The sequence below is a fragment of the Monodon monoceros genome, unplaced genomic scaffold (genome assembly GCF_005190385.1).
Source record: "Monodon monoceros isolate NGI ecotype Baffin Bay Population unplaced genomic scaffold, NGI_Narwhal_1 Super_Scaffold_14, whole genome shotgun sequence".
In the NCBI taxonomy this organism is placed as follows: domain Eukaryota; kingdom Metazoa; phylum Chordata; class Mammalia; order Artiodactyla; family Monodontidae; genus Monodon; species Monodon monoceros.
The window spans coordinates 59,826,257-59,846,432 of NW_021703770.1; the positions used below are offsets into that span (position 1 = coordinate 59,826,257).

General features: G+C 40.9%; 1 protein-coding gene across 1 annotated transcript in view; it reads right to left on the reverse strand.

The window, feature by feature from the left end:
* Nucleotides 1–20,176, reverse strand: part of KCNB2 (potassium voltage-gated channel subfamily B member 2) — a 395,389-nt gene that overhangs the window by 366,873 nt on the left and 8,340 nt on the right. Inside the window, exon 2 of the mRNA XM_029223000.1 lies at nt 1,286–1,956. Coding sequence (XP_029078833.1) covers nt 1,286–1,864 — 579 coding nt within the window. The 5' untranslated portion in view covers nt 1,865–1,956. The remainder of the gene's footprint in view (nt 1–1,285; nt 1,957–20,176) is intronic.

Sequence of the window (20,176 nt, forward strand, 5' to 3'; positions counted from 1 at the left end):
TTTCATTTGCCACAAAATGTGCATTTCCTCATTTCATACAGCAGAAATAACATTTTATTCCATTTAGCTCCACATCCTGGCAAGAAAGTAAAATGACTTTAGGAGTCAAAAGATGCAAAACTAGAAATATCAATCTGTGTAAGAAGCACCTTTATGATCGTCTACATTCAGCCGGTTATCTACAATATTTATATGGTGCAGACTATCGCGGAGAATTTTAATTTCCAGTCAAAAAGCACAGAGAATCAATTATATTTCTGTAATCTTTACTGTTTATAAGAAAAGACAATTGAAAAAAACAGTAATCCAAAGAATTTATAGGATAACACACTCTTTTCTCTTCTCTACTGCATATTCCATTTTCATCTAATCTGCATGAAGTATCAATACTGCGCTTCTACAGTTACAGATGACTCTTTTGGCTTTTTTCTTACAATTCATACTGAAATAAAGAACTAAATATATGAGATGAAAATCAGTTTGCACTAACCCTCAAAGCTCTAAATCAAAGTAGATAAACAGAGTCATGCCGTTGAATTAAATACTGAAATTAGTGGCCAAAAATTTTACTCTGAGATTTAGATGTATGCAGGCCCAATGGAAAAATATGAATTGACCTACGTGTTCAGCAAACACTCTGTGAACTCTGAGATATGGGAATACCTCCGTTGTGAACACACTTATACACCAACAGACAGAAACATCACTGTCAGAGTAGACCTCACAAGGGGAGGTCAATGGACGCACGCTGACATTGATTCATCCCTACACTGCTTCGTAAGGCAGCTCCTTCCTCATATGTGGAGCCCCAAGCTCACTGTGCTACACGGGGCCACGCTCTCCAGTCTCCCCAGCACCTCCAGAGAACCAGACCAGGAGGCACCTCCTCCACCTTCAATGACAGCACCTGGCTTCTCTTTGGGATGGAGCCCAGGCCTTCCTGCAAGACTCCATGCCTGATGGATCTGAGCTGGGCTCTCTCCTCAACCTCCAAGTCACCAACCCCAGGCAGCGCCAGGGTGACCCGAACTCTTCATCGCCCTGCTGCCTTAGTCTATGCCTACATAATAATAACAGTTAGGAAAGAGTAATGCCATCGTATGCCTTAACAGAAAGAATAACTCGACTTGACTCCATACGATCTTGGAAAGGATGTCTCCCTGCACAGCCATCCTGGGTTCTCTTACCCAAACATCTTACACGAAGAAAACCACGCTCTCTAGAATACAGGTACCACCTTTTCGGACGGCGCACAGGAAAGCAAGCAACGCTCTGCTTTTCATACCTTTGCAGCCACGGACGAGTTGGGCTTCTCCAGCAGGTCCCACAGTTTCTTCCTCTTTTCAGGGCAGCACGTGTTATCAAACTCTTCTCCCTCCCGCTCGCGCATGGTCTCCGCCTCCCGCCGCAGCTCTTCGTTCATCTGCTCCTTCTTTTGATGATACCTGGCTTGGCAACAGGATTCTAAGTAGATCTCATCGATCCCCCAGTAATCAAGCTCTTGGCCGAAAGAGAGAGCGCACATTTCTTCCATCATGTGGAGTTTCCCTGTCCGGTAGAAATTTAAAATGGAAGTGAAGGCTCCAGGGTGCCGATCGAAGAAATACTCGTTCTCGTTCAGGTTGTAGTCATCGCACACCTCCAGGAGGCTCTCGTGCGTGTTACAGTCCCGGAGCTTCCCCAAGCGGGTCCTGGGCAGCCGGTCCAACGTTCTCCACAGGACCTCGTGGTTGAGGCCCCCCACGTTGATTTTCACTCTACGGGAGCACGTTTTGCTCCTAAGGATGTCCACCGGTTCCGGTGGAAGAGAAAGTGTCGACCTTGATGTCTTCCTGTTTAAGCCAGGGGGCGCCTTCTCTGCCATTTTGGACTGAACAAAGGGTCCTCAAAAGAATGGGCCACGGGAAGGTCAACTCCAGCAATATCCCTGCGCGGCAGGCATTTCCACGGATGCACCTGGAAGAAAGCAACCAGAAACCCTTTGGTTACTTGCATTTTTCCTAAAGCATTTCCTATTCTATGGGCTCACTCTGTTGTTCGTGCATAACCTGGAGGTATAATATTAATTACCGTCTCTCGATGGAGATGTACATCTTTGCTTTCAGGTATAAGGAGGAAAAGACAACACAATGTACTATGCAGAAGCAGCTGTGTAGTCAATTTTATACACCTATAGGTTGACAGCTCCCAAATTTGTCACCAGAGACCTCTTTCTCAAACTCTAGCCTAAACTGTCCCTGTGCTGATCAGCTCTTCCCAGATAAAACACAGACACCTTCAATTAAATTGACCACGCCTCCACACACAAGCTAAAACTCTGAGAAATCCTGATCTATCTGTCCACATGCAAATAAGCACCAGGTCTTAACCAACTGTACCTCCTAAACATTGCTGAAGGCCTCCACCCCCATTACCCGGTCCTGGGTACCACCGAACCATGATGCTGATTCAAACCCTCAGCATCTCTTGCCTACGTTTCTACAATAGCACCTGAAACTGGATCCTGAGCTCTGGTTTCATCTACACAAAAACCGTTCTCCACACAGCTACTAGAATGATCTAAGAAACACATTTGACCTTACCATGCCCTACTAGATCTGACCTATCTCTCCACCTTCACCTCTCATTCCTCCCTCATCACCATATTCCAGCAGCCCCAGACCATACACACTGTTTTGTTTCAAGCTCCTGGCCTTCGTTCATGCTGTGTCCTGGAAGGGGCTCCACCTTTCCCATCTCCCTTTGACTAACTGTGGCTTGCTCTCCAAGACTCAGCTCAGATATCACTTCCTCTAAAAACCCTCCATAATACATCTCCTCTATGATCATGTACTTCTGTGAATGTCTCTTCTATTTCATCATACCACTGCAATAACACCTTTCCCAAGGATGCTGGGAGCCCTTGAAGACAAAGACAATCTTCTCTGTTATATCTTTATCACTGAGCACAGTGCTTATATATTGTGAGGGTCCAATAAATGTTAAATAGTCAGTTCTTTAATTGTTTTCCATGAGACAGCTGACAAGAGATCTCGTGGGGATAATGTATATGGCCAGAAAAATGCATAAATGGAGTCATTTGGATCACCTGACTAAAATGCATCTATGTTTACATGTTATGTGTATATATGTTTGTGTGTACATAAGATATGTCAGAATGTGTGTGTGTGTTTATATTCTTTGACCCACAGCTCTTTTCTCCTGTGTACTAATTCTTTAAAACATGACTGCTCTAATGTTCCCTCTTATTGATCTATTCTTCTGATCTGCAGCAGTATGCATCTTCTTATTTGATCTTCCCCTATAATGTTTTTGCAGAAAACCATGGTGCTTCAAGCAATTCATCCCAAATACCGCTTTCAATGTAAAACACCATGTTTCACACAGTCAATGGCTTATACCAAAGGGAAAAGCTTTTAGATTTAAGAGATCCTTATAATTAGAATTCCCTTTTAAGATACATACCAATTTTGGCATGTCTTTGGTTTCTACACTCCTGTAAGTTAAATTTATTTCTCCACCTGGAAGCCAAGTATTCTCTCAAATGAAAATAAGTCAAATTTATGAAAAAAATGTAGCTGGACTATGTAAGAAGTATTTCAAATACGGCTAAGAAATATACTTGAAATGGGAGTTTTTTCAACTACATAGTTACAGAGATATTTAAAGCATATACATACACACTCTCATTGCAGATGACAAAAATGACTATTTTTACAATAAAGGAGAAATACAATAATTTGGGCAAGTATCAAATTCTCTGAGCCCCAATTTCTTAATCTACAAAATGAGGATAATAGTATCTACTTTATAGGCGGTGTTATGACAATTAAATGAGATAGTTTATGTGAAGGGCTCAGTATAGGGAGGCATATCTGAATAGAATAAGAAAACTCACATTCGTCCTTTAAGTGTAGCTTCCAATCAACTGCACAAAAGCTATGATTAAAAGCTATACTGAGGTCTATTAAATAAATGCTAGCATTTAATTTTTTTTCCCTTATACATACATTCAGTCCCCTCTAATGGATTTTAAGCCTATGAGGCCAGGAATCATTGGTCCCAGTTCTTCTCTACCGAGCACTGTACTTACACATAATGGGTAATAGCATGTAACTTTGATGCCACTGATGCCGACATCGAAATTTTGTATTCAGATGGCAATGGACAACACACACACACACACACACACACACACACACACACACGTATACACACACCCCACATACAGCATGCGAGAGAGGGCACAGTAATACTATTAGGATCGGGCAAAACAACTGAAACTATTAGAGATGGGCAATTCGAGTGGTGAATCTGAATGTCTGTTCTCCAGCAAATTACTTGGTTTCAGGTGCAATGATATCTCAGCCATCCATACAGATTATGTGAACAGCCCATATGAATAATAAGCAGGAAGCTAATCCATTTTTAATTTGGCTACACATAAACATAAAATGAATTCACTCTTTGTAGAATATCATGACTTACTAACGTGAAGAAGCGAGATGGTCTTTTAGCTGATTATGGTATCATATAAGAGGTTTTCCAGAAAGACTGAGAGCAAACTCCAACGCAGAACAAACATCTCATGTTTACGGTCAAGGGCTTACTGTGACTTCCTTTCTTGTAAAAGCCATTACTAAAAGCATAAATGCTCTGTCATAGTTACCAGTAGGTCACCATTTATTTCAAATAATTTCACACTCATGACCCGCAGTGAATTCCCCTTTTTGTAGAGTATGTGTCTCAAGTGAAGAGAGGTCATAAGACTTAAATTTCAAAGTATCTTCTTCACTAATCAAGAACTTTCTATTATAAGAAATCCAGTGTTGATTACAAACCCCACAATAAAAGGCAGCCTGGAATTCAACGCCCTCTCTTCAAAGCAGGGGTAGAGAAATTTAGCATGAGTGAATGTAACCTGTTGATTTTATTTTCTTAAAGACTTAAAGATGATCTGCTCTGATTATTGCTCCTGTGATTAAAAATTTTTTATTCTCCCTGGGCGGAATATTCTGCTTGTGACCTGGTGAAGAGTAGAGACTCAAAGGTGTAAGTTCTCGAGCAGTTGAAGAGCTGTAACTAGTGTTCAGAGTTAATCGGCCTTTCTGAATAGTTGTAGTACACAAGTGGTCACAATTGTAAGCCTGTAATTCAGGTCAAGCCCTGCTCAGCAGTGCCTTAGAAACGCGCTGAGCCTTTCTGTCTACCTGCCCGCCCGTCCGCCCACCCTTCTTCCTGCTCTCTCTTCCTCTGTATTTTTTCTCTATCATTTTCCCATCTTTATTTCTCCCCCCCCCCAACTTATCTCTCTTCGGTTCCTCTCCCTCTCTTCCTATCCCGTTCCCTAGATCTTTCTATCCTCACGGCCTCTTAACCAACCACAAAACCAAACTCTTATCTTTTCAAACTTGTACACACTTTGTGAAGTTTTCTACATCCTTAATAAGAAAACCTCCTGAGCTGAAAATACCATGTTTCTCTCCAGAAGAAGCAAAAAACATCTAAACCAAGTTGCTTTTCATGGGAGGTTGTATGAGATTGCAAAAGGGGTTCTGCTGGGCTTCCCTGGTGGCGCAATGGCTGAGAGTCCACCTGCCAATGCAGGACATGCGGGTTCGTGCCCCGATCCGGGAACATCCCACATGCCGGAGTGGCTGGGCCCGTTGAGCCACGGCCGCTAAGCCTGCGCGTCCGGAGCCTGTGCTCCACAACGGGAGAAGCCACAACGGTGAGAGGCCCGCATACCGCAAAAAAAAAAAAAAAAAAAAAAAAAGGGGGTTCTGCTCTCAGGCTCACGACCCCTGGGTCTAGTTGGGCTGCCCTCCTGCATCCCCCTCACCTTTCTGGTTGGACTTCAGTTTCTTCATGCATCAAACCATGGCATTTCCATGCCTACAATTCTTTCATTTCCTATGACACTTGGTTAATATTTTTCCTCTCGCTATGATTCTGTGGCCATTGCCACCCTTCCTCTCCAATCACCATCCTAACTTTAGATAGAAATAAACATAACATAGTGCCTCAGATCCATGAAGACATTTTTTCATGCCTAGTTTCTTAAGAAAAGGTGGTTTTCATATTTCAAGAGCCCTTTAATATTTATGAGGGCTTGAAACAGACTGCATTCAGAACATTATAAAAGTTTCATTCATTTTATTTAGTGTTTTCAACTTTCCATTTTTAATCTGTTCTTTTCTGCCATGTTAATTTTATTTCTAGCAATGAATCTATCCGTTCACTGTGTCTTGCCACTCTTGAGAGCTTGCAAAATTTTTGTTTTTAATTTTAGTAATTAAAGTGGATATGATGCTGTTTTCTCACATTTAGTTTTCTAAGTGAAATGCTGTCTACCATAATAATTTTATCCCATGGGAATCAGTCATGTAATTCAATTTAGTGTATAAGTTTAATATAAAATGTAATAATTCCATGTTTAAACTGTGGAGATGTTATACAACCGTGTAGAATTTATATACACAAAGAGATATAAGCTGAACACACATTTTTATGTCAAGGGCAGAATCTCAGTGAATTTTTTCTTTGGGCTGTTTGCTGGTTTATTTCACCTTGTTCAATCAATTCAAAGTCAAGCTTGCAACAGTCAGTCGACCAGTTGCAAATGTACTAAACATCCCTTCATCGGTCTGTTAGAGAAAAAAAGCGACTCTTGAAACAACAACAAACATTCTCATTTTGCACAGCTGCACCAGGCTCCACCAGCAGCACGGAATTATGCTGTCACCCGTTCAGGGCTCAACCTGACAAAACGCAACTTTCTGATCACGGCATCATAATTACTGCTTGAGACTCCAGGTCTGCGGCAGGGGAGTGGGGCGGGGGGGGGGGGGTTTACTGTAGTCTCAAAAATACTACCATTATGTCATATACTTGATACTTCCTTAGTGTAGCAAGGCAGGGTAAGTCCCATGTGCGATTCTGTGAAGATGAAAAGCAAATCTTTCTAAAGACCTAAGTGATGTTTACCATTTCCTTTCTGTGTGGCTGGTACGAGCTGAGCACACACTTGCAAACAAGCAGCTCCTACACCTTTAAGTCTAAATCACTCTATGTAGAGCTCTAAGCATTTTCTTATATTTTTATGTATGGTATTAAGTAGTAAATGCATGTTTTTGGAACAGCTATGTCTGTTTCAGAGAGTTGCAAAGATTATTTGCAGTAGCTATCTACAGAGAAAGGCGCCGTAACGGTTCGCTGAAATGTAGTCGGTGCTTAAAAAAAATCACTACTCACTCAATTTTAAAAAGCACCTCCAGAATTTACTAAAGAAAAAGAAGAAATTTATAACTAGTGAAAAACAAATCAGATTTATTTTAAAGTAAGGTCCTGGAAACCTTCAGCTATCCTAAGGAATTCAACAAACCTACTGAAGTACTTTAGAACTTGGCCAGAAATACTAATGAATTTATACTGTTTGTTTTTTAATATGTCAAGTTCTAGTAATAACCGAAACACTGTCCTTGTCCTCAGAAAAGTGGAAGTAGCATTTCTTTTCTTCAATGAAAGGCTGCTAATATCAATAGGTTCCTCAATTTTAGCATAACTATTTACTCCTTAGTTTAAAAAAAAAATCCAGGACTTTTATCCTTGGTATACCTGATGCTTTTTTTAGATACACTCAAACAAAATCCTAAAAGCATTGCTTTCAGTGGTCAAAGGAAGCACTGTGTTGCAGTATGAAGGAGAAAAGACAAGTAATAAGTAGAATATGTAATATGAGCATCTTTCCATAATATCAATGTCTCCAACTAACCAAATTTATAAACTATTTTATTTAGACACATAATACGAATTTTCTTCACCAGAAGACAGAACTATTTAAAGAATTAGCTCCTATATATACATTTGCTATAATTAGAGAGTAAAACACTAGGTTTGCCTTTAGAAAAATGGCCTTTTATAAGACATAGCTCATGAAAAATCCTTCTCTATGCTGAAAAATATAATACTAATGTTATATCGCATCTTAGACCTTTTATAAACTACAAGGTATAGTTGTGGCTTGAAATTTTCAGTCTGTTTCAAAACCCACCAAAAAAGGCTCAGACTTCATATGAGCATTCAGCCATTCAGCTGGTGGAAGATTTTCTATTATGACAGTAAAAGTGCCCTTTATGTTGGGGCCCAAGACATGTTCTTTTAAACGTCTCCTTTTGCAGAAGTCTTCCCAGAGTCACAGTGCAGTGCAGGGGATAAATAAAGATGAAAGGCGATGAGAAAAATAAAAAAGGCAACAAACAGAGAAACTATTGGTGCCACTGAAAGGAATGGGAAATGAGGCTGGGCCACCCTGTAATATCCTGATAAAAGAAATCACAAACTTCAGTCGCTACCTGGGGTTCTCTGTGAATGATACAACCTTCTATTTGGGTGACTGACTTCAATTTCATATTCCATCTCGGTGTGTGGCATAGGTTAGATTTAGCCTCTATGAAACCAAGTAAAAAAAAATGTTCATGAAGCTTGGATAGGATTTGAACTTTTTTTTTAAGGTTTCTTCCAATAAAATTAAATTTTAGATCATGCAGTGGTTGGTCTGGAATGTTTAGCAGTAAGATTCTTGCCAAGGGATGTTTCTCAATGGGGCTCTGTTTCATAGTAAAAATACACTTTTCAACTACATTCCGGTCCCTTACTTCTCCACAACCAAACACACTGTAGGCAACGGAGCTTTTATTAAAAGCTCCAATACTGAGTCAGATTTGAGGTTAGTGTCTATGACTTAAACGTATACTGTGCTTTAGATACCCCCGGGTTTGGAGACAGGAATCACAGTATGTGGCAGAAGAGAGCCTGGATATGATCTGGTCCAGTTTCCCTATTTACAGCTTTCAAAACTGAGATCCAACAAGGTCACGTGACTTGGCTGACCTCTCTCTGGTAGTTGCTGAACTTGGACCAGAACCCAGATCTGCGGATGCCTACGTAAGTCTCTTTCCATTACACCCCAGCTCATTATTCTTTGCTTTTCACCTTCTAGTGGAAGTTTTAAAAAGCTTTTGTTTCTTTGTCTACACCCATGTCAAAACACTGGACTCAAACGACACTAAGTTGAGGCATGTTATCCCCTATACATAGCTTGTTTCTTTAGAGGGTAATGACTGCACTCAGGCAACTAGACTGTTCTCTTCTGAAGACAGATGCGCTTCACAGAATCGTTCTTCCCTTGGCTTTGCTTCCCTAGGGCCGGTGTTTAGGATAACTACCTCCTTCGGCTCTGGACCCCTGCAGTCGGTTCTGCACGCTGCAGCCCAAACAGTGGTAGATCCGGGCCATCTCTAGTAGAACACGCTTCCACGCTTCTAGTCTCAGGATAGACACGGAACAATACAAAGACTGCAAGGTCTGTCCTCTACTTATCTCTGAGGTTCAGTACCTTCCTCCCTCTCCCTGTGTCTCTGGTCTAACTTTTGCTTTCATTTCTTTACACGTGCCATTCGCCTTCTGCGACAGGGAATTTGCACATCTTCTATTTTCTCCCCCCGTCCCCTTCAGATATTAACTCAAGGATCACATCTTAGTCAATACCACCTGACTTCCTTGAATATACAGTCATCCTCCTATTTTAAGAACTTATATATCATCAGATACCTTTACCTGGACCGCTGGTCACAACAGGAGTTTCAAGTTCGTTGGGATGAGTACTTTGATTATTTGATTAATACCTATCCTCTCCACTAAACCAAGTTCCTTGTGGGCAGGATCAAGTCGGATTTTATTTATCATTGTATCCCAGGTGCCTGGCATACAGCAGACACATAATAAATATTATGTGAATGAAAAAGTCAATAATCATTTTATTTAACATTTATTTAACAATCATTTTCCTCTCCTTCCAGCTACCTCATATTACCTGCCACTCCCCAAACCCAACATGACTTTCATGTATGAAAAGCTCTTTTCCAAATTCTCCATCTGATAAACTCTTACTCGTTATTCAAGGTCAAGAACAAATATCTTGTTCAGGGAGAATTCATCTCTTCTGCCATGCTGGGTTAAAAGTTCTATTTTAATGCTTTTTTCATTGTACCGCAACTATTCACTTAGAATTCTTTCTTATTCATTCATTTAGCAAATATTTATGAGCCTTTTACTCTGCTTGAGGTGACACCATGGAACTTATATTCTAGTGGAGGTAGATAAACATGCTACAGACAAACATACACAAGCAGCTAACTACAAAGCGGATAAAAGCTGCGAAAGAGAAGAAGGTGCCATGTGAACTTTAAGTGAAAATACCTTCTTGGCTGTGAGTTCTTAAAAGCGATGAACATCTCTCATCCATATCTGTATCTTTGGGATGCAAGTGCTTACCAAATGTTTGTGGAGTACCCGAAAAAATGAATGAATGAGTGACTAATGAATTTCAAAGCACTACTATCCTTTTTCTTGGCCACATGTTCTGGCTAACATCATCCAACGTCAGTGAATTATGGTGATTTCCAATTTGTTTAGACGTTCTGCCGGCCCTTATTTGCTTATTTTAATAAGGCCTGGGCTCAAAATAAGAGCTAGATTTTCTGGAGATACGTAAGGAACAAGTGATAAACAAGTTAAGACTCTCTAATAATGACTGCTGCCCCAGAGTGGAATTTGCTTCCTCCAGGCACTCCTGGGCCTGGTAATATTCAGACAGACACCAGGTGACCGCCTGCTCTACTGAGAAATGGACAAGACTGTCTCCAAGGCACCTTCTATCTCTGAAATTTCCTGGTTCTATGAGATTTCTGGGTGACCTCAACTCATCTACATATTCCACTGGATAGATAAAGAACAAGAAAAAAGTTCACTCTGGTCAATTTCTTAAGTTTAAAATTTGACAAAAGTGAATTTCCAATTCCTCAGCTTATACTCACTCCTAGGTAAAGTATTCGAGCCAGAAAAGCCATTATGATAGAATTGCTAATAATAAAAGGACAAAGAAAAGAAAAGAAAGTATCAAAGTTAGAGTCTAAACTTTTTTCAAAAGATGAGCTTATACCCTTCAATGATGAGCTTTTCTCTTTCTAAGTGATAGAAAATATTGTCATGTGAAGACTGTAAGAGGGGGGCAAAGGTTAGTCAAAGGAATGAGCCTACAGTAATGGAAGTACAAGCAGAGCAGTATTTGGATTGGGAAAATAACTTAAAGTGAAAGGCAGAAACTTTCCCGATGTATTCAAATCACAATGTATAGGTGACCCTATCGTTAGACTCAGAGCAGATGACTGTGCACACTCACCTTAGGATCCTCAGTGTAGCCACATCCATGGGTACCCTTCCCTCTTTTCCTGACTGTGCATATTCAAAATGATGTGTTCTAGATTCCAGCATGAAAAAAAAAACAATTTCTAACAAATCAATGGTATCCTTCATTAATGGATCTGATTTAAAAAGTGAGAACGTGTCACAAGTAATTTGCTTGATTTTTTTTCCCCCTGTGCATTAAGTAGAAAAGGGAAGAGGTTCACTGAACTATGAACATCCATCTCCATATCCCTTATGAATAATGTTTTCCATCTTCCCTTGTCATCAGTGAGGATCACTAAACAGCATTTATTAAGCATCCATCTGTGTATGGCACTTTATAAATATTCCTCCCCATGCCCCTGCCCACTTTCCCAATCTACCATGTGTCTCTGTTGTAGGAAATGCTAGGGAGCTACAAGGATAATAAATAATTAATGGTAAGAATGTTAAGGCAGATGGACGAGATGACCTACTAGCAGCTATGAATCTTAGGATGTTAAATTTACTGCTAATAATATAATTTAGCACAATTTGATAAGAAAACATCAAAGCATTTGATGACAAAAAGATCAGCGCATCATATTCCGCCAACAATTTCTAAAATAAAAATGGGAAAATTAGGGACTACAGATGGACTGACTGAAGCCCTGAGTTCATGTGACTTGTACCAGATGATACAGTCTTGAAATAAATAATGTGAAAAACAGTGTGGAAAAATCATAAAAATTATGGTTGCAACAGTATAATAGGGAAAGTGACCTGAGCCAAGGGTGAATATATTCAGAAATAAGGGCAAGCCATTGTTTTCACTGCAAGAAGCAGTGTGGTTAAGGATGGTGAAATTATGGATTTTCCCCCCTTTTTCAGTTCTTCTTTAATGTTATTCTATTCTTTTTTTCTTAAAGAAAAAAAACTAATTATATTGGTTTTGGTGATGGTGATATTCAAAACATTCTTTTGCACCTTTGCAAGCCTCATGTAGTCAGGATTATAATAAAAGAGAAAGTCAGTGTAAAACAGCAATAGCTATGGGTTTCAGATTTGCCATTTGGATTTTGTTTCAGCTTAAGATCAAAATGTCCATAAGTAGAAATTGTATTTCCTAGAAGGTAGGGATATTCTTGGACTTGTAGCTGAAGGACAGCCAAAGTTATGATCTCATTTGCTTTGTGACTTTGGTTAATAATTATCATTTTTATCACTTTCCACATATTGAGTGATTATTATATGCAGCCACTGTACTTATTCCACTTAATTCTCATAATGAGAATTCTCATTAATTGTCAATCACCTTGGGGTGGGTATTATCATCTTTGATTTACAGATAAAGAAACTGAGGTTCAGAAAGGTAAGTGCCTTGCTCAAGATGACATAACCAGTACGTGCTCATTCCAACACACCAGTCCAGCGATACCTTAACTCAAAGCCCATGTTCTTAACCTTCTAAGACCCTGGGGATTTTCCTTGAATGGCATGATTCTGGATGCCTTAGAACGATAAATAAATAGAAATATGAGACCAATATTGAGCAATCTTTTTAGCATGATAGAGAAGGAAAGAATGAAATAACTTTTCAAATAATTCCTGTATCACTATGTCTATCCCTTGGCCTAGACAGGTGGCATGTATAAAATATATTAAACGGAATAATTTTCTTTTGGATAGAGATGACAACTGTTTCTGCAGTTCTAAATTTTCAAAACTAAACATAAATTTTAGTGTGTGGCTTTCAAAAGTAATGCTATTAGTCGTAGTATTTGAGATCTACAGTCAAGATAGATGCTTTAAAAATATTTTTTAAATGTTAAACATATAAAATTCAGTCTTTGGAAGGGCAACACTGGTAGGTTTTAATGATCTTCCCAGGGACCATCCGCATCAGGATGAGAGGCCAAGTCTCTTGTTCCTGAATCCATATTCTTTCCACTAGACCTTGCTACCTCAGGGCTTCAGAAATAAATATAAAATTAGAATGATGGAAGAGAAAAAATGTGAAGCAGGAGCTATCTAGCTATTTCACACCCAGTTAAACCTATAAATACTGATGAGTTGAACCTAATTATTAATGATTCCTGACTACAACATAAATCTATAATTTCTACTATTCCAATAATGGTCGGAATGGAAAGAGATCGTAAGCTGTAAATAACACATACTGACTTAGATCCATGATTTCTTTCTCATTACCTTCCTTCCTTCCAAAACAATGTGTTACTTGGCTATTAGTATATATTGAGTGCAGGGGGTACAAAATTGGGTAAAGGCACCCTCGCTCTCAAGGAACCCATAGGATTACTGCAACGAATATTACAGAAAATTTTGGATTTGTGCTTTTAGCATGTGTTGTGTAGGCTCAGGTAGTACTGTGTACTTAAATATTTATTTGACACCTAATTAAAACTTCCTACCTGATTTAAACATACTGATGTAAAGGGAGAGAGAGGTAATGATGAAGATGTCTGAATTCATGGGGCTTTGTGGAATACAATCTTCATTTATTGTATGGGAGCTATAGCCTTAGCCACCATTTGGAATATTGAAGGCTCTTTGAGGTCTTAAATAAATTCATGAATTTGATGAATTATTTAATTAATTCATTATTTATTTAATTCATTCATTCAACAATATTTACTGAGCATCTATGACATCTGTTCCAAATGCCATAAAATGCCCCAAACCCTTACTCTAATGTTCTACTTTAGTTTCATATATATATATGATTACAAACTATGTTTATTATGCTGGAAACCAAGTATTTTGCTGGGCCTGAATGAAACCAAAAGTCAAGTTAAAGAAGTAGCCTTTTAGTAGCTTCTAAGCTTTCTATGTGCACTCTTTCTATAAAGCCTAATGAAAATGCTCTCCTTAGAATTAGAAAAGACTAGGATTCCAAATTTAAAATGACATTTATCTCAAAAGTAAATTAATATTTAATGATAGTCTGATTAATAATTGTGATTTTATGAACTGGAGACATTTAGCATGAAAGCCCCTAGACACATTTGTTCTATGCAGACTAGGGAAAAGGGCTAAAGATGGACCATCTCTTTTCAAATGTTACTTTACTGTTATGTTTCAGAATTTTTCCTTCTACACACCACTTTCTCATCCTGGTATTAGCTTACTGGAAAGCTTTTCTTTTGTGGAAAGCAGAATAAGAATTCAAGAGCTCCAGTCCCATGAGGACTTTCAAAGGATTAAGAGCAACTATAATGTTATCTAGGTGACAGCTGTGAAAAGCAAAAATACAGTACAATGCTTCGCCTTACTTTTTTTACATATTAAATACTGAAATTATTATATCTGATAAATCTCCAAAAATGTATTAATTGGCCTGTCAAGAGCTATCATCATTTCAGATTTTTTCTTTTCCCATGAACTGAACTGTTCTTTGGCTGGTTTTTGTTAATGATCTGAACTGATAAAACGGCTTTTGTAAATAGGCACAAAAGTAAAGAAATCAATATGTGAAATAAAAGGAACTTGCTAAAAGACACAGTGTCGTGTCTGTCATTTTAGAAAGAAAATAAGAACAGAGGAAGGAGAAACAGAGAAAAGGGGAGGGAATAAAAACAGAAAAAAAAATCCGAGATGGGAAAAGTGGGTGTGAGAAAGCATATAAGGTCACATTACACTGATACTTACAAAGATAAAGTTCTACCTTTGCATAACATTTTACATTTTGTACAGTTCACACAGAGAAAGAAATGCCTTCGTTAAAGAACAATTCCTATGGCTAGAAACGAGACACAAGACATTCAAATCTCTTTGCTAGGAGGTACAGGGAGATCCTCATCCAAGTCAAAATAGGCACTGGACTCCAGACATGTTAATATATGGTTAACTGGAGGCCAACATTGGTTGTAAATGGATATTCCTAGAATTTAAACCATACTGCTTTTGAAACTTAGAGTTCCCTAACTTAGAGTTTCCAGGCCTGCACTGTCTCATATGGTAGCCACCAGCCAGAGATGGCTATTTAAATTTAAATTTAGAATATAATTTCTCAGTCTTACAAGTCAATTTCAAGGGTTCAATAGCTTATGTGGCTAGTGCCTACCATATTGGAGAGTACAGATACAGAACATTTCCATCACTGCATCAAGTTCTATTGGAAATCACTGGTCTAGCCAGCCTTCTTGCGAAGTTATGAGGCTGAGTATGTACTGAAATAGGGATGAGAGACAAATCCTGCTGGAAGCACCATGTTCTGCCTTGTGTAGATCTCATTCCACCGTCTCCATTCTTAGCAGTGGTAGCCCCTGGACCTCCGCTTACAAACTCTTCTCCATCCCAGATTCTAGGACCATCTGGCTCTCGTCAAGAAGAATGTGAAGCCTGTGTAAGTGCAAAATAGTGCAGGGCCGTGGACTGGCAGTCCATTACCAGGCAGACTTGCTCTGTTCCTCCTCTGCTCAACCCTGGCCAGCAGTTCTTGGTTAATTGTGCTCTTGGTACGGTTTTGTCACCTAGAACCTGACGCAGGTCCTGGCTCCATCCATCATTTGTTGATCCATCATTGGATCAACAAAGAAACAATGATTATCAGCCATGTGCCTGGAGTTGCAGAGATGTGATGGATAAAGCAGTGAAGGAGAAGGACAGTCCCTGCCTTTACTGAGTTAACATTCTCACATAGGAAAATGACACCTGGCAAGTAATTACCCACAATTTAAAATGAGAATTGGGGTAAGTGCTTCAAAGGAGAAAACAGTGCTAGGAAAGAGAAGAATGAAGAGACCTGTCCCATTCTGGGAGCCCAAGAAGACTTCTTAGAGCAAGTGACTTCTGACCTGAGATGAGAGACACAGGTAAGAGTTAAGAAAGTGGGAGAGAGCATCCCTAACAACTACGTGTGCAGGCCTCACAGCAGGTAATCCCAGGCACCTAAGGGGAACTAAAAGAAAGCCAGAAATTGTAGCAGCAAACGAGGGGCGAGTGGGCCTGAGGTGACGCTGGCGGGCAGGGGCCAGGCTGACCAGAGCCTGTTATGAACAACAGCTTTACACTAGTGATGCTTTGGAAAATGAAGGAGGAATAATGGTAACCCCCAAATTAAAGATTTAGGCCTTTATCCTAAGAAAAGTGGGAAATCATTTAAGGGTTTTAGGTAGATCAGTGATGTGATCAGATTTGCCTTTTATCAAAAAAGCAAAGGGCGGGAGTTCCCTGGTGGCGCAGTAGTTAAGAATCCGCCTGCCAGTGCAGGGGACACGGGTTCGAGCCCTGGTCCAGGAAGATCCTATATGCCGCGGAGCAACTAAGCCCATGCACCACAACGAGTGAGCCTGCGCACTAGAGCCCATGAGCCACAACTACTGAGCCCACGTGCCACAACTACTGAAGCCCGCATGCCTAGAGCCCGTGCTCTGCAATAAGAGAAGCCACCGCAATGAGAAGCCCGTGCACTGAAAGGAAGAGTAGCCCCCTCTCGCCTCACGCAGCAAAGAAGACCCAACGCAGCCAAAAATAAATAAAAAGTAAAATTTTTTAAAAAATCACTAAAAAAAAAAATAGCAAAGGGCAAATGGATTAAGAGGACAGAGGAGAAGCTAAGAGTCTGTGTAGTAAAAGCTTTAGTGGAAGTTGAGACAGAGCCGTTGGTAGTTTGATGATGGTAGAGGAAAGGGCCCTGTCCACTGTGCCTGAATCCCTGAGTTGATAATGTGACCATCACCTGGCTTTCCTAACACACACCTAGGCCTAAACTGGTCTGAACCCCGCTAGTTACTTAACATAGACCTCTTCCTCAACTCTAAGTCCCCCCAAACTATAGCATTTGGTCCTATGGGGCTGGATCATCTTAACCTTGCCTGCCCCACCTGCCCCTGCCTGTCTAAATCTCCAAATACGCCCTGTTCTCAGACTAGCATCCCCCTATTTGGCCAGGACTTGCCCCCGTGCTCCTTCAATCTAACCTCCTGCCTACCTGGACTGCCATCTGCCATCTGTCTCCACTCACTCTAGATGCCACATGTGCCCACCTAGTTGATCTCCTTTTAGGACCAGCCTATCCTGACATTACTGAGTGCTCACTGCTAGAAGATAAAGGGAGAGAGTGGGAAAAGAACCAAATAGCTCAAGTCCTGGAGTCTGCAAGAAATAAACTAGGTGATCAGAAGCAGAGCATAAAAGTATCTCTGGGTAACAATGGCGACATAATGGCTCAACTCCCCTAGTTCAGCAAAACCACAGCCTACATGCTGTTCCTCACTCCAGAAGCGCCACCCTCACCCTTTTGTTTTCAGGAGGCTTGCCACTGCCGATCACCTTTCTTTTCCAAATAGCTCATAAGGAAACACTGATCGTTTGAGCCAGGGCAGACTCACTTGGCCACTAGAGAGGAAACTGGGGGTTCCTATGGTTGCCTTCAGATAGACTGTAAGCCCAGCAAGGGTAAAGACCAATTCTGTTTAACCTGGTGACCCAGAAGAGTGTTTTACATATGAAAAGTGCTTAATAAATATTTGCTGGGGCTTCCCTGGTGGTGCAGTGGTTCAGTGGTTGAGAGTCCGCCTGCCGATGTAGGGGACGTGGGTTCGTGCCCCAGTCTGGGAGGATCCCACATGCCGCGGAGCAGCCGGGCCCGTGAGCCATGGTCGCTGAGCCTGCGCGTCCGGAGCCTGTGCTCCGCAATGGGAGAGGCCACAACAGTGAGAAGGCCGCGTACCGCAAAAAAAAAAAAAAAAAAAAAAAAAAAAAATTTGCTAAGTGCATATCTTTTAAAAAACTGGCTACAACTTTGAGCCAACTGGACTGTGAGAAAGCAACAAGCCCTCTTAGTGAAAGAACTGCTGCTTTGTCTCAGAAAAGAACATCATGGACTTTTCGGCTCTTCCAGGCAAATCCCCTTGTGGACTTACACACCAAGTCCACTGGCACCTTGGGAAAGGATACAGGGAAAATCTTAGATGAAGAGATGTGAGGAAGAGTCTAGAGCAAGAGGAAGGCCTAGCAAATGGCTGGTATCTGGGCCCCAGAGAGAACCGGGCCAGTGAGCAAACCCCCATGGTAAGAAGTGGTAAATACATTTCTAAGACCAGTGACATCTAACATTCAATTAGAATTAGTTTCTTGTCTACGGTATAATTACCATCCTTTATCCCAAAGCACTCAGCCAGAGTCTGTAATTTACAAGAGCCTTATACCAGGGATGATTTAGAGAACGAAGGAAAATGTGTGGCAGTCCCAGAAGCCTGGGTCAAAAGCCAAAGACAGGGCAGGAGTGAGATGGGGGAGATGCCATCAATAGCGTGGATGAACTAGTGAGTGAATGCAGTTCAAACCCTTTCCCCCTAGCTTATTCTGGAGGAAGATGACGGTAGCAGGGAACAGGTAATTGTCTACCTAAGCTCAGGTTTCAATTTTGTAAGAAAGAGTTGTCACTGAGACGTTCTGGGGATGCTGGGATGACATTTCCCAGCACCCCCTGATGAGCCAGGAGGTTTAAGAAGTCGATGTCTTTTCAATGCTCACTGTTGCTCTCCCTCCATTTGACTGTTATGCGGGTGAGAAATAAACATTTATTATGTTTAGCCACTAATAGTTTAGTTCATTACAGCAGCTAGCATCAACCTAACTTATTCTGAAATTGACACCTTGCAGTGGGCGCTGCCTTAACAACAATCTGATTATGTGCTGTTGGCCACTGCCGAGGAAAAAACGACCAGAGACCCGGAACCCTGTTATGCCCTGGCAAAACTGGGATAACTTAGAGGGCAGGTCTACAGCTCTAGAGGAAATGGTTGGAAAGAGCCAGAACGCTAGTATGTGATGGTTGCCCCTCACCGCCTATATCAAGGTATCCCAAGATAATGGATGAACTCATCAAAGAACTGGCTAGTTTGAGAAGAGAAGTAAGGGCAAACAGCCAAACTCTAGAAATATAAGACTACAAAGCTGGAACAAACCCCTGCTTCAGGGACTCTAATGGTGAGGAATGACACTGAAAAAGGCTCTGAATAACAAATGTCCATTAAGACTTCCCATGTAGAAAAGGGACTCAGCCTTGCAGCAAAGATCTGATTAATGAAGTTACCTAACCACCCAAGCCTATCATTTCAGATGACCCCAAAATAACCACTTGAGACACAGGTGGTTGAGACATGAGCAAAGAAATGAGGGAGGTTCAAGAATTATCAATAGGAAAGAACTTACATGGTAGGCAGTGGTGTAACAGACAGAAAATAGATAAGAAACCTATGAAGGTTTTGAGGGAATTGTATTGTCAAAGAAACTAGGAGCCTACTTTCTAGCGAGTATAAAACAACCTCGGGGCTTCCCTGGTGGTGCAGTGGTTGAGAATCCACCTGCCAATGCAGGGGACCCAGGTTCAAACCCTGGTCGAGGAAGATCCCACATGCCTCATAGCAACTAAGCCTGTACGCCACAACTACTGAGCCTGCACTCTAGAGCCCGCAAGCCACAACTACTGAAGCCCGTGTGCCTAGAGGCCGTGCTCCGCAGCAAGAGAAGCCACTGCAATGAGAAGCCTGCACACCACAACTAAGAGTAGCCCTAGCTCACCGCAACTAGAGAAAGCCCGTGTGCAGCAATGAAGACCCAACACAGCCAAAAACAAACAAACAACCTCAAGGCATCCAATCTTATACCAGCAAGAAGCTGGCTGGGAAAGTAATATAACTCCCAAGAAGGATATACTTCTCAACACCCATTTTGAATGTGGCCATGGAGAGTAATGGACAAGGAAGGACCTTCCAGAAGGGGACCAGGGCTACAGAGAACAATGAACAAAGGAGTTCTTCCAAGACAGCAAAACCAGAGTCTAATAGAGGAATCCCCCCTACTGCCAGAGCAGGAGGTCTTTAGCAATGTGTAATGGGATTTCTTTCATATTATGGGCCAATGACTGCTTTATGCCTCCCATTTCTTTTTTTTTTTTTTTTTTTTTTTACGGTACGCGGGC